Source organism: Rhamphochromis longiceps, unplaced genomic scaffold (assembly GCF_057381845.1).
Source record: "Rhamphochromis longiceps isolate RC_006_pf unplaced genomic scaffold, R_longiceps_female_GT1.1 unmapped_scaffold_4, whole genome shotgun sequence".
Classification (NCBI taxonomy): domain Eukaryota; kingdom Metazoa; phylum Chordata; class Actinopteri; order Cichliformes; family Cichlidae; genus Rhamphochromis; species Rhamphochromis longiceps.
In genome coordinates, this window is record NW_028187224.1 from 1,210,355 (window position 1) to 1,222,742 (window position 12,388).

General features: G+C 41.3%; 1 protein-coding gene across 3 annotated transcripts; it reads left to right on the forward strand.

Annotated features, from left to right (window-relative positions):
* The first annotated feature begins 1,923 nt into the window (after positions 1 to 1,923).
* Positions 1,924 to 12,361, forward strand: LOC146640622 (uncharacterized). Of its 3 annotated transcripts, none has more exons than XM_085399972.1 (4): positions 1,924 to 2,169; positions 6,860 to 6,965; positions 9,801 to 10,901; positions 11,227 to 12,361. In XM_085399972.1, exons 2-4 carry the CDS (start codon positions 6,948 to 6,950, stop codon positions 11,917 to 11,919), a joined length of 1,812 nt encoding a protein of 603 aa, XP_085256098.1. In that variant the 5' UTR covers positions 1,924 to 2,169; positions 6,860 to 6,947; the 3' UTR covers positions 11,920 to 12,361. The 3 variants fall into 3 exon arrangements, with proteins under 3 accessions (XP_085256098.1, XP_085256100.1, XP_085256099.1); XM_085399974.1 differs by having other exon boundaries at positions 11,230 to 12,361; XM_085399973.1 differs by lacking the exon at positions 1,924 to 2,169 and having other exon boundaries at positions 6,693 to 6,965.
* Positions 12,362 to 12,388: the final 27 nt, after the last annotated feature.

Genomic DNA, 12,388 nt, shown 5'->3' on the forward strand with positions numbered 1-12,388 from the left:
CGCAGGAATCTTCCATTATTCTGAGGATTACCCAGAATCCCTTGCCCTTTGTGAATATTGCAGGGTCACTTTTTCGACAGTAGGTGGCGCCAATGTCCCATTTAGCGGGATTTAACTTCAACTCTATTTAACTATGTTACACATGGTTATTATTTGTTAATAGGAGCTTAAAGCTTCTGCACCAATCATGGAGCACCAGGTTTAGAGCATGTGGATCTACAAAAGTAAGTCCCAGTAAGATGGGCTGAGCCTTACATACTAGAAGAAACATGTCATTCCCAGCAGATGAAGCGCCCTTTAAAGCAGGATCTCACTTTAAACCTAAAGAACTTGCTATGAGCATGCAGTGCATTCATGGTTATTATTCATACGATTGTGGGTAGCTAATAAAGTGCAACTATCACATTACATTTTATTATTAAATTGTTGTTAACAATCCCTTCACTTCTGCTTATTTAATTCATGGTTGCAGGATGGCTGACAGCTTCCATTAGGCAGGAGGTAATGTCCATTCTGGCCACAGTGCAACCCACAATGTGTAACTGACACTATTATATTGCATTATGTCACATTGTTACATCTTTTTAATAAATGATGACAGTCAGCTGAATTTGCTGCCCCCTTGGTGGAGGACATCAGGATCAGGATCTGCTGCTCCATCACAAACACCACAGAAGAAGAACAACACTGGATCAGATTATCTGGACGTGTTTGACAGGGACAGTGTTCATGTTCATGGACATCAGGACAAAAACAGACGATGGAAACCTGCCAGATTTGAGCTAAACTGCTCGTTTCCATGTGTAGTCCCTGGGAGGTCACATGACCAACAAAGACACACAAGCTGTGTCCCAAAACGTCGGCTGCATCCTCCGGAGGCCGCATTTGAAGGCCGATGACGTCACAGCCAGGCGACGAAGGCTGTCCCGATTCCTCGACTCCTTCAAATGCGTCCTTCATTCCCCCGAGTTTGAAGGATGGGTCGGGTGTGTCCTTCGTGGCCCACCATATCCCAGAATTCATAGCGCGGCCCAGCCAAATTTCAGCTGCCAACAATGGCGGCCGCTACTAAGTTTTAAAATTTAACGAGGGAGCACTACTTACTTACAATGAATTCCTTACACTATATAATTTTCCCGTCAGTGTTGGGGAATTCTCAATGGTGCTTGGTGCCATACCCTCAGGGACTTTAATGTTATATAAAAACACTGACAGCTCAATATCTGCCTCAGTCACTCTCCCTGATCCAGCTGAGTCAGCAGTGGGAAAAATCTGCTTTTCACAGGAACTTGGTAACAGCAATAAGAGAATACGTAGTTTATTCCAAGAAGATATCATGTCTCTCCCATATATAGAATATCTTACTGGAACCGACATGTTCCAGATATCACCTGGAAGACAGTCTGGATGATCCCATAAATATCTAATTGTGAACAAGGTGAAGGAAATCTCATATAAAATTCTTCCTAAATGTGACCCAGCCAGTCACTATATGGTAACATTTAAAAGAGACATAAATACTAATTGAACTTTCTGTGGGGATCATCCAGAAACTGTGGCACATCTCTTTTGGTTCCTCTACACAGAGATTCTGGAAGAATTTAGCAGTTTTGTTATTGTCCATATTTTAAGGGAGTTTTCTTTACGATGGGAAAATGTTTTATTCTGTTTCTTTAAGTTCCCCAGGAAGAATGATAAATGTTTTTTTATAAAAAAATTTGTTAATACTTTTAGCTATTTTATATCCATAAATGTAAGTTTATTAATAAAACACCATATTTCTGCCTTTTTATAAGGATATGAATTGTACATACAATCAATTTCAGACTCAACCAACAAAAAGCCTCTCAGAACAATATTTATATGTTGATTTTTTTCGCCTACTCATATCATAATTTTTTTACTCCTGGTTCTGTATGTTCATGTTCTGTTCTTTTGTAAACTTCATCTGTTTGTATGTTGTATACTCATTGTGTTTCAATAAAGTTCGATTTAAAAAAAGGTACGTTCTAAACGAAGCTTCAGACGTCACTGATCACGTGACTCTGGCCAAACGAATCAAGCCTCGACACGGTGCTTCTGAAGCAGCGCGTTGATCTTTCTGACACACGCACCGGAGCGTCAGCTTCAAGCGGACCATCACTACGTCTCACATCTAAAGGTGTCAAGGTAACTTTGAACTGAGTTCAGTCAATCTGGAGTTTTTCCAAGTTTTCTGTTGCTCTCTGTGAGAGAAGAGCGTTAAAGGCGGGGCTCTCCAGAGTCCAGCAAAACAGGAAACCACAGCTGGGTGTGTGTAAGTGTGCAAACCAATAGAATGCATCGTGGTGGGGGGGGCATCACGGGCAAGAAAAAAATAAAATAATCGGTCGTACCCATGCTTCCCCGACGTCATGCCAGCGCATATTGGGAAATTCGTAGGCACCGATCGGTTTTCTATCAGCCATTTGCTGGGAGTAAGGGCGCCCTCCGTTTGCGAGGTGCGCCTGCTGCTGGCGGCACAGGGAGGAGAGGGCGGGGCGGCGGGGAGTCTCTGGCTGGCTGGAGCGGCATCTAATAACCAACTCGCAAAACAAAATAAAAACAACAAACAGATATTATGATACAGACTTATAATCTGCACCCATGTTTTTTCTAAATTCTATAAAGTGAGCGCGAGAGCCCTCGGTGCGCCTGCGCGCTGCTGAAGTCAAAGTAAACTTTATTGTCATCTCCGCTACAGACAGTCCAGCATATAGAGAGACGAGACAACGAGGCTGCAGTTACAGCGGTGCAAGTAAACAAACAATAAATATAAGAAGAGTAAGAAAATAAATCTACACTTTAGGACTCGGGGTAAAGGATCAATAACAATTTAAATTTATAATTTACAGTTTGATGATTTAAAGTCTCACACAACCCGTCAAAAGGGGCGGGGCCGGCTGCTTCCAAGTAGAGCACATTTCATTTATAATGATGTAAATCCAAGCCCATCATGGATTCACGATCTGAATCCTGGGTTGTGTGAAATCCCAGAAATCAACCTTAGACAAAGTGAATCTGTGAACTAAGGTGTAGGTCTGTTAGGTTAATTGTGCTGACCCTCGGGTTGGGGGATTTGTGTTTGTACTGGAGCGCAAAATTCAAACCAATGGAAGATGGACAACAAAAGTTCAAAGCCATCAGGTGCTCAGTTTATGTATTTATTTTTGGCCTACATCAGTAAGAAATGCCAAATTATATACACAAAGTTACAGGAATCACCACTCCTGTTATTCATGATGATTTCAGTAACATCACATAATAACATGTAACGTTATTATGTGATGTGCGTACTGTTAATGCTGATACTGTGGTGAAATTCTCTGCTTCTTTTGTGTATTCTGCATCTATTACGTCAGATTGTCTTACCCCTCATATGGTTGAGAATTTTGCCAATACCCTGTTAACTACATGTTCCTCCATCCTCGACACTGTGGCACCTATTAAAATGAAGCGCCCCAGAACTTACTCACAATGTTGGTTAAGTGACTCTGTTCGCGCTCTACGACGTGCGTGTCGGCGGGATGAGAGAAGGTGGAGGAAAGATAAACTCCAGGCATCTTACGACATCCTACGTACTAGTCGCTTGAAGTTTCAAACTGCTGCCAAAATGGCTAAAGCAGCTTTTCTTTCAAAAATTATCTCTACCAATGGTAACAATCCTCGAATTTTATTTAAAATTTTTAACTCTGTGGTCAACCCCTGCCCCACTATGCCGCTGCTGTGCTCCACGGTTCTTTGCGAACAATTTTTAAATTATTTTTTAGATAAAGTCTCATCTCTTAAATCTGCTCTTCCTTTAATGACAGGCCCTGCGTTTACCCCTGACTGTTCCTCTTCTATCAGTTTGAACCCGTTTCACTCCCTACTCTTAAGCGTCTGGTTGAACAACTGAACAATACTAATCTCGTATATGATGTTCTTCCATCTCGTATAGTTAAGGACTGTTTTAGTGCAATTGGACCTAGTATATTGTCCCTTTTGAACTCTTCTTTGCTCTCTGGTTGCGTACCATCAGCCTTTAAACATGCTATAATTCAGCCTCTTCTTAAAAAAAGGAACCTCGATTATAATGATTATGCGAACTATAGGCCGATTTCCAAGCTTCCGTTCTTGGCCAAAATTCTTGAGAAGATAGTGTTGCTTCAACTCCAGGCCTACCTGGATGAGAATAGCATTAATGATAAATTCCAATCGGCCTTCAAACCACATCATAGCACTGAGTCAGCGCTGCTCCGAGTTCTCAATGACCTTCTACTAATGGCTGATAATGGGCGCTCCTCGGTCCTAGTGCTATTGGATTTATCGTCGGCTTTCGATATGGTTGATCATAAAATCCTATTGGCGAGACTTGAGCACGCTGTAGGCATCAAGGGTGTTGCCTTGGATTGGTTTAAATCATACTTGTCCAATCGGCTCTCCTCGGTTCACTTGGCCACTTCCTCTTCCTTCGCTGTACCTGTCTGTTGTGGTGTCCCTCAGGGATCTGTGTTAGGCCCTACTCTGTTCTCATTGTACATGCTTCCATTAAGCGCTATCTTTGAGAAATATCACATCGCTTTTCATTATTATGCTGATGACATTCAGATCTACTTTGAGTTAAATGATGACCTAGCTTTGTCCTTGAATAGTTTTCGAGGGTGCATGTGTGAGGTCAGGCAATGGCTCCTGGCAAATACTCTTATCCTTAATGATAAGAAAACTGAAATTGTGGTCTTTGGCAGTGACGTCCTTCGTGCCAAACTTCGTGATGCTTTTGGTTTTCTCACTAGCTCCTTTTACGACACTGTTAGGAATCTGGGCGTGTTACTTGACAGCTCATTTAAACTTGATAGACAAGTGTCTGCTGTTGTTAGATCGAGTTTATACCAACTCCGCCTTATTTCTAAGGCCAGGCAGTATATCCCGCATAAAGACCTGGAAAAACTCATCCATGCCTTTGTAACTTCGAGGCTGGATTACTGCAATTCACTCTATTTTGGACTCCACTCTCCCTCCTCCATAGTTTACAGACAGTCCAAAATGCTGCTGCAGGCATTCTAACCAAAACTAAGAAGTTTGCCCACATTACTCCCGTCCTAGCTGATTTGCACTGGTTGCCTGTGAAATATCGTATCCAATTTAAAATTCTGCTGTTTACTTTTAAAATCACTAATAACACAGCACCGAGCTATCTTAAGGTACTCTTAAGCTTATATGTTCCTGCTAGGGCTTTAAGATCATCCTCACAGTTACTGTTGGTGCAGCCTAGATCTCGGCTGAAGTCTAGAGGTGATCGAGCGTTTGCCCTGGCCGCACCAGAGTTGTGGAACAACCTTCCCATTGGCATTCGGGCGTCTGACTCTATTCAATCTTTTAAATCACGGCTTAAAACGTATTTGTTTAATCTTGCGTTTTCTACTGGTTAAATGCTGGCCTTGTCTGCAGTGATTTATTTTACTAATTTTCCTATCTTGCTTTTTATTTGCACTGTGTATGTCTTATCCCCATTGTGTGTTGATGGCACAGTTATATTGTGCTATAGCTATGTGCTATAGTTATATTTTTTCTATTGGTGGCTTTTTCCTGTGAACATAATTCTACACTTTTATTTTTATGACTCTGATTATACTTGTGTTAATTTGTTCTATGTTAAGCACTTTGGCATGCCGTTGGTTTTTAAATGTGCTCTATAAATAAAGATTGTTGTTGTTGTTGTCCTGTAAGCACAGTCTGCCTGTGTCTTTTCTCTGCAAATGAACATTTTCAGCCAATATAGGTAATGCATCAACATGGCTGCCGTGGCTAAGTTAGGAATATTTATAATGTCATTTCCAAAACTTGCATATGATCTGCAATTTGTAGCAGATCTACTGACTGTCACAGAGCAGCTGGAGCAGTCTCAAATGCAGGTCAGTCCACTGCTGCCCCCTGTGGCCAAGTGCCATAGCTACTGCTGGATGAACTCGTGACACATCTGCACCTGTTTCTATGAACACATTGAGTCTGAGTGGCTGCACTTACACTGGTGCATTCAAACATATTGAAAGATGGCAGCAATGTGGATTGTCAAGACTCAAACTAACCATAATCGATGCCCTGGCTCTCTCTCTCTTGCTCTTCAATCTCTCTCTCCTGCTCTTCCATCTCTCTCTCCTGCTCTTCCATCTCTCTCTCTTGCTCTTCCATCTCTCTCTCCTGCTCTTCCATCTCTCTCTCTTGCTCTTTTATTTCTCTCTCTTGCTTGCTCTCTCTCTTCCTTTTCCTAAATCCCTCGTTTTGCACAGTCCCTGACGTGCTCTCCGTTGTTGTTTCCCTGCTAATTTTAGCATCACACGGCACAGCTTCTGTATCACGTGGTATAAGGCTCCGCCCTTGTCATTTGTTGAGCAGGAAGAGTGAGCGCTTGTTTTCATGCAGAGTACGTCCCGGATCAAAATGTGAAGTTTTACAAATCACCACTTCTTTAGTGAATATCATTTCAGTCTCAGACAATCTCGTTTCTCTTACAGAGGTTGAATGCACCTTCTGCGGATGGCGGTACCACACAGTGTGCGTGGACTTCCCCTGCACAGAAGGAAACTACAAATGCTGTGAATGCTAAATAAAGAGAAACAAATGATCCCTGTTGTCTTTGCTTGATGATTGGTTTGAGTCTTGACAATCCACATTGCTGGCGTTGCATCTTTCAATGGCAGCAATGGCAGGTATCAGTGCTCAAAGCTTTTGTGTTTGTTTCCAACAAGTTGCCCACCTCGGGAAACAAAAATGTGTTCTTTTACTTGTCAGATGAACATATGAGACACTTTGACTCTTCAGTGCAGTGTGGAGCCTAACAAAGATCTGTTTTGTGTCCCAGCTGATCAGCAGGAGGAGGAGAGTCTGACGGAGCAGCAGAGGAACATTTTCAGCTACTTGGACTCAGCTCAGCCACTACAGAGGAAACAATGAGCTCAACACAGAAGGTGACAGACAGAGCAGGACCATATGACCAAAGATATTTATCACCATATACATTTGAACATTTGCCATAACGATGTAGCTGACGATAGAATTGACACCAGACAAAATACTTTACAGCTGCACAACTTTATTAAAAACCCATCAATGTATTTTCACTGAAACAAGCAGCTGTTGTTTATGTGCATTAAAGTTATATAAAAATGTAACAGTGCAAATGCAAATTCCTCGCTGACAGTTTAACCAAAAGGCGTTTCCAGTGGAAACTGGCCGACACATCCTGAGCATAACCATGTATAATATCCACTAAACTTCAGAAGAGGTTATACAGTCGTGGCCAAAAGGTTTGAGAATTGCATAAATATTGGAACCTGGAGAAGTTGCTGCTTAAGATTTTATAATACAGATTTGTACTTTATTTCAGATTGAACCTTTAAAGGGGCATTTCTGGACTTTTAAACGCCAGTATGTTCCTATAGACCAAATATTTAAAGACCAAAAATGTTCTTCTCTCTTCTCTTCTCTCCCCTTGTTCTCTCTCGTATTTCTGAGAGTGTATCATGTAACACTATAGATCAACTTAGCTCAGAATATATAAAGCATATAAACAGTTACAGCAATATGATGCAACAAACACAGCAGCTACTGATCCAAAATACTCAAAGCTTCATAGAACTGAAACCAACATTTATTTTAGCTCCATCCTGCTGCTGATACAGACTTTAGGTTTCTGAACATTAAACTTGTTGCTGCCTTTCATAGTGTGTAACTTGAAGGCCCTGAGTACTTTCTCCCACACTGGAAACACTGGGATGATCACATTATTTGAACATTACCTAATAAGACTGATTCAGCACAGACAGTTATGTTAAACTTTCCTAGCAGTCCTTCACAAACAGGGAACAGTCTGTCTATTCTCTCCATCTGTCAGCTGCTGCTGGCTCTTCCTCCTCCTCTTCCTCACACACTGCTGAGTTTGTCCTGGTGGATCATCAGGGCTGCAAAGCCTCACAGATGATGTGCAGCAGTGGCTCCCTCAGTCTGTCCTCACTCTGGACACTTGCAGTCGTCACACATGGAAATCAAATGTGTGATAAGCTGCAGGATTCAGACACAAGTGTAACTTATAAACACATGTTCATACTTTTATTCCACAATCAGAGAGAAAGAAACAGAGAGAGAGTGCAGGACAGACAGACAGGTGACAGTCTCAGGTGTACACACTGCTACACAACAGCAGCAGAGAAGCAGGATTTAGTGTTTGTGTTATTACGAGTGTAAACAAGAAGAGTTCCAGATGGTGCAGTGGACACATGTGTGACTGCTGTGATTAAAGCATCTTTCTTTCAGCTTAACGAGTGAACCGTCAGCTCGTTCAAACACACGTTAAAGTGCGTTTGGCTCGACACCACCGAACAGAGGCAGCAATATAACACAGCTAACATTAACAGTGCAGTGAATCCTGCTTGTGCCGTGATGTTCAGGACTGCAAACCAAGCAGCATCACTGACTTTCAGCTTGTTGTGTTTGTGGATATATGACTGACTTTAATTATCCACAAAATCATCACATTCTCTGTCAGATTAAGGTCGACTATTGAACGGCGTATATTTTAAAGGCTTTAAAACCAAGTTAACGCTGAAAGTACAAACATCACTAATGTCACATAACTCTGCCGACAAGGCATAGCTATGGCTATGAAATGCTCTTTGTGTATCACTTCTTCATTATGAAAGATGTCATTAATGCACTAGTAATGTCTCATCTGGAGTATTGTTCAATCATTTGGTCAGCAGCTAATAAGACAGATCTTAACAGACTTCAGTTAGTCCAGAATAAGGCGTCCAGATTAGTGTGAAGATGTTCATACTATACTAATATTGATAAAATGCATAATAACCTTTCTTGGCTTCCTGTACAGGCTAAAATATTCTACGGCTTACTTGTAGTTCTAAAGAAAGCAATTCTGTTAAACACACCACATTTATTCTGCTCAGCTGCAGTATCCAGATGAAATACATCATCATATTACACAGTTTTCAACAAGCTGCAATTTAGTAAATGCTCGAGTTAAAAGTAACATTTTGTAAAACTGTTACATTTAGAGCAACTTTTAAGTGGAATAAGTTGCCTTAAAAAATTAGAGAATTATTCAAAACTTCAATGAACACTTAAAAGCCGATTTACAGAGCTTTTAGTTGTTGTAAATATTGTAAGACATGATTTGTTTTTGAAATTTGTGTAATGTGCCTCAATGTTATTGATATTATTATTATTGATTGCTTATATTTGAACAATTGTGAAACCTCACTGTGGATGTAAGAGTGAAATTATGTGGATATCTTGAATCCACTTTATTGTGTAATATTTTATGTGAGTATTTGACGGAAGACGAGCAACATCTGTTGTGGAAGCTAACGGGGTTCCTTTAGAATAAACAAACATAGGATTTATTATCACTGAATAATTCTGTATAAATCTATACAAATTATAGAAATATGTAATAGGAAACAACAAAATAATCTAAATTATAAAAGTGTGTGTGTGTGTGTGTGTGTGTGTGTGTGTGTGTGTGTGTGTGTGTGTGTGTGTGTGTGTGTGTGTGTGTGTGTGTGTGTGTGTGCATGAGTTTAGTGTTTGAACAGTCATGAATTATCTTTAACAGCAGGTTGGATGTAATGTGTTAGAACTACCAGCAGGTGGGGATAAGAGACCTTTAAGGTGTTTGGTGCCACGCTCCACCTTCAGGTTTAAAACTAGTGTTAATGGAGTTTGAAGGTTGAGTTTGTTCCACGACTGCATTTCACTCACTGCCTCTGTTTGTATCTCTGTCACTGCAGGACCAACATGGAGCCAGAAGTCAGCGCTCTCAGGAGGCCGACAAACCTCACAGAAGAAAGGGAGAGAAAAAACACACCTGTGACGAGTGTGGGAAGGGTTTTACTGTGAGGGCTTCACTAAAACAGCATCAGGTCATCCACACTGGAGAGAGACCGTTCAGCTGTGACTTGTGTGGAAATTCTTTTTCCTTGAAGGGTTCCCTAAAAAAACACCAACTCATCCACAGTGGAGTTAAAGCGTACAGCTGTGATCAGTGTGGCAGAGCTTTTACTCACAGTAGCCACTTACAGAGGCATCTAGTTACCCACTCTGGAATTAAGCCATACAGCTGTGATCAGTGTGGCAGAGCTTTTACTCAAAGTAGCCACTTACAGAGGCATCTAGTTACCCACTCTGGAATTAAGCCATACAGCTGTGATCAGTGTGGCAGAGCTTTTACTCACAGTAGCAGCTTACAGAGTCATCTAGTTACCCACTCTGGAATTAAGCCATACAGCTGTGATCAGTGTGGCAGAGCTTTTACTCACAGTAGCAGCTTACAGAGTCATCTAGTTACCCACTCTGGAATTAAGCCATACAGCTGTGACGAGTGTGGGATGTGTTTTACTGAGAAGGCTTCACTAAAACAGCATCAGGTCATCCACACTGGAGAGAGACCGTTCAGCTGTGACTTGTGTGGAAAGTCTTTTTCCTTGAAGCGTTCCCTAAAACAACACCAACTCATCCACAGTGGAGTTAAAGCGTACAGCTGTGATCAGTGTGGCAGAGCTTTTACTCACAGTAGCAGCTTACAGAAGCATCTAGTTACCCACTCTGGAATTAAGGCATACAGCTGTGACATCTGTGGAAAAACTTTCAGCCAGAGAGGGAACCGAAATACACACCTACGCATTCACACCAGACATGATGTGTACTGCTGTGAACAGTGTGGCAAAGAGTTTACAACAGACGCACAGTTACAACGACACATGTTTACCCACACTGAGGAGAGACCTTATCAATGTGACCTGTGTGAGAAGACTTTTAAAGCTCCACATTACCTGAGACGACACCAACAGATCCACACCAGAAAGAGACTCTACAAGTGCAGCTACTGTGAGGTATGTATTTATATTGTTATCTTGTCATTTTAGCCTGACTGTTTGGAACAACTCTGCTCATTAAACTGTGTTAGCATGTTAGCAATTCTACTGCATGGAAAAGCAGCTCTGAGTGATTATTCAGATTTTCCTTTCAGTTATGATTTTAGTATTACTGTAGTATTATGGTGGTAGTATTGTAGTTATTGCAGCCCAGTAAACTGAGTGTGTTAACTGAAACAGTCAAATGTAGTTGGACGTCTGCAGAGATGCTCTTTATTTCAGGCGACGTTCAGGATACAAATGTTGAAGGACTGACTTACACTGTCTTTGTGTCTTTGTTTAGAAGCAGAGCGACACAGATGGATCCAGTTCTCAACCCTGTCATCACTGTGGTGGTGGGAAAGACTTTCATTGTGACCTCTGTGGAAAAACTTTCAGTCAGCAAAAGACCCTAAAAGTACATCAACGTAGACACACTGGAGACAAACTGAAATACTGCAAAGAATGTGGGAGAAGCTTCACCACATCACATCACTTAAAACAACATGAACTGATTCACAGTGGGGTTAAAAAGCACCTCTGTGATCAGTGTGGGTCATCCTTCACCACTGCAGGTCAGCTTAAATCACACAAAGGAGTCCACACAGGAGAGAAACCACACAAGTGCAGACACTGTGAGAGAAGCTTCTCACATTCAAGTACTCGTAACATTCATGAACGTGCACACATGGAAGGAAACTACAGCTGTGACCAGTGTGACAAGAGCTTCAGGAATCTCAGTTCATACTCCAAACACAAACGATCCCACGTTACTAATAAACTGTTTCACTGTTACCAATGTGCCCAAACATTCACCTCATTGTCTGCTCTGTGCAAACATCAGCGCGATCACTCAGGGCTGAAATCACTCCCATCACTGGATCACAGTGAATCTGAAGACACAAAAAGATCCTCTGGTTTCTGTGTCAGACTCAAAAAGCTTGAGATCAGGCTCCACAGAGTTCAGATAGAATCATTTAAACTTGTGTTGAACTGAACTGGTTGCTGGGCTGAACTTCTACATAATACAGATCTACATGGGATCTTCTTTTCTGTTGTTTTACTGAGTCAGTTTTGTCCTTTTTTCTCTGTCCTGGTTTTGCTCGTCTGTAAATGATTGAAACTCAGTCAAATAGTTCATTGTTCTCCAGCAAAACGTTTTGGAAACTCATGTTTAACCTTTAAAACTCTGACATGTTTTAGCACACAAGGCTTCATCGGGGAGTTCACTCATGATTGGACCATGAGAACAAAGGTTTTTAGTTCTTTCAAAGAGAGTCTTGGAGATGTTTGATGTTTCTGTTTTTCTGAAACCACCTGAAAGAAAAACTATTTTTCTTGCTTTATGTAGTGTGGAAGTTTTTAATGTTTCTTCATCTGTGATGTTCTTGAATGTGTTCACGTGAAGATGGTACAAATAAACTGTCCTTTCAGCTTTAGCTCCTAATTTATTCATTATTTATGGA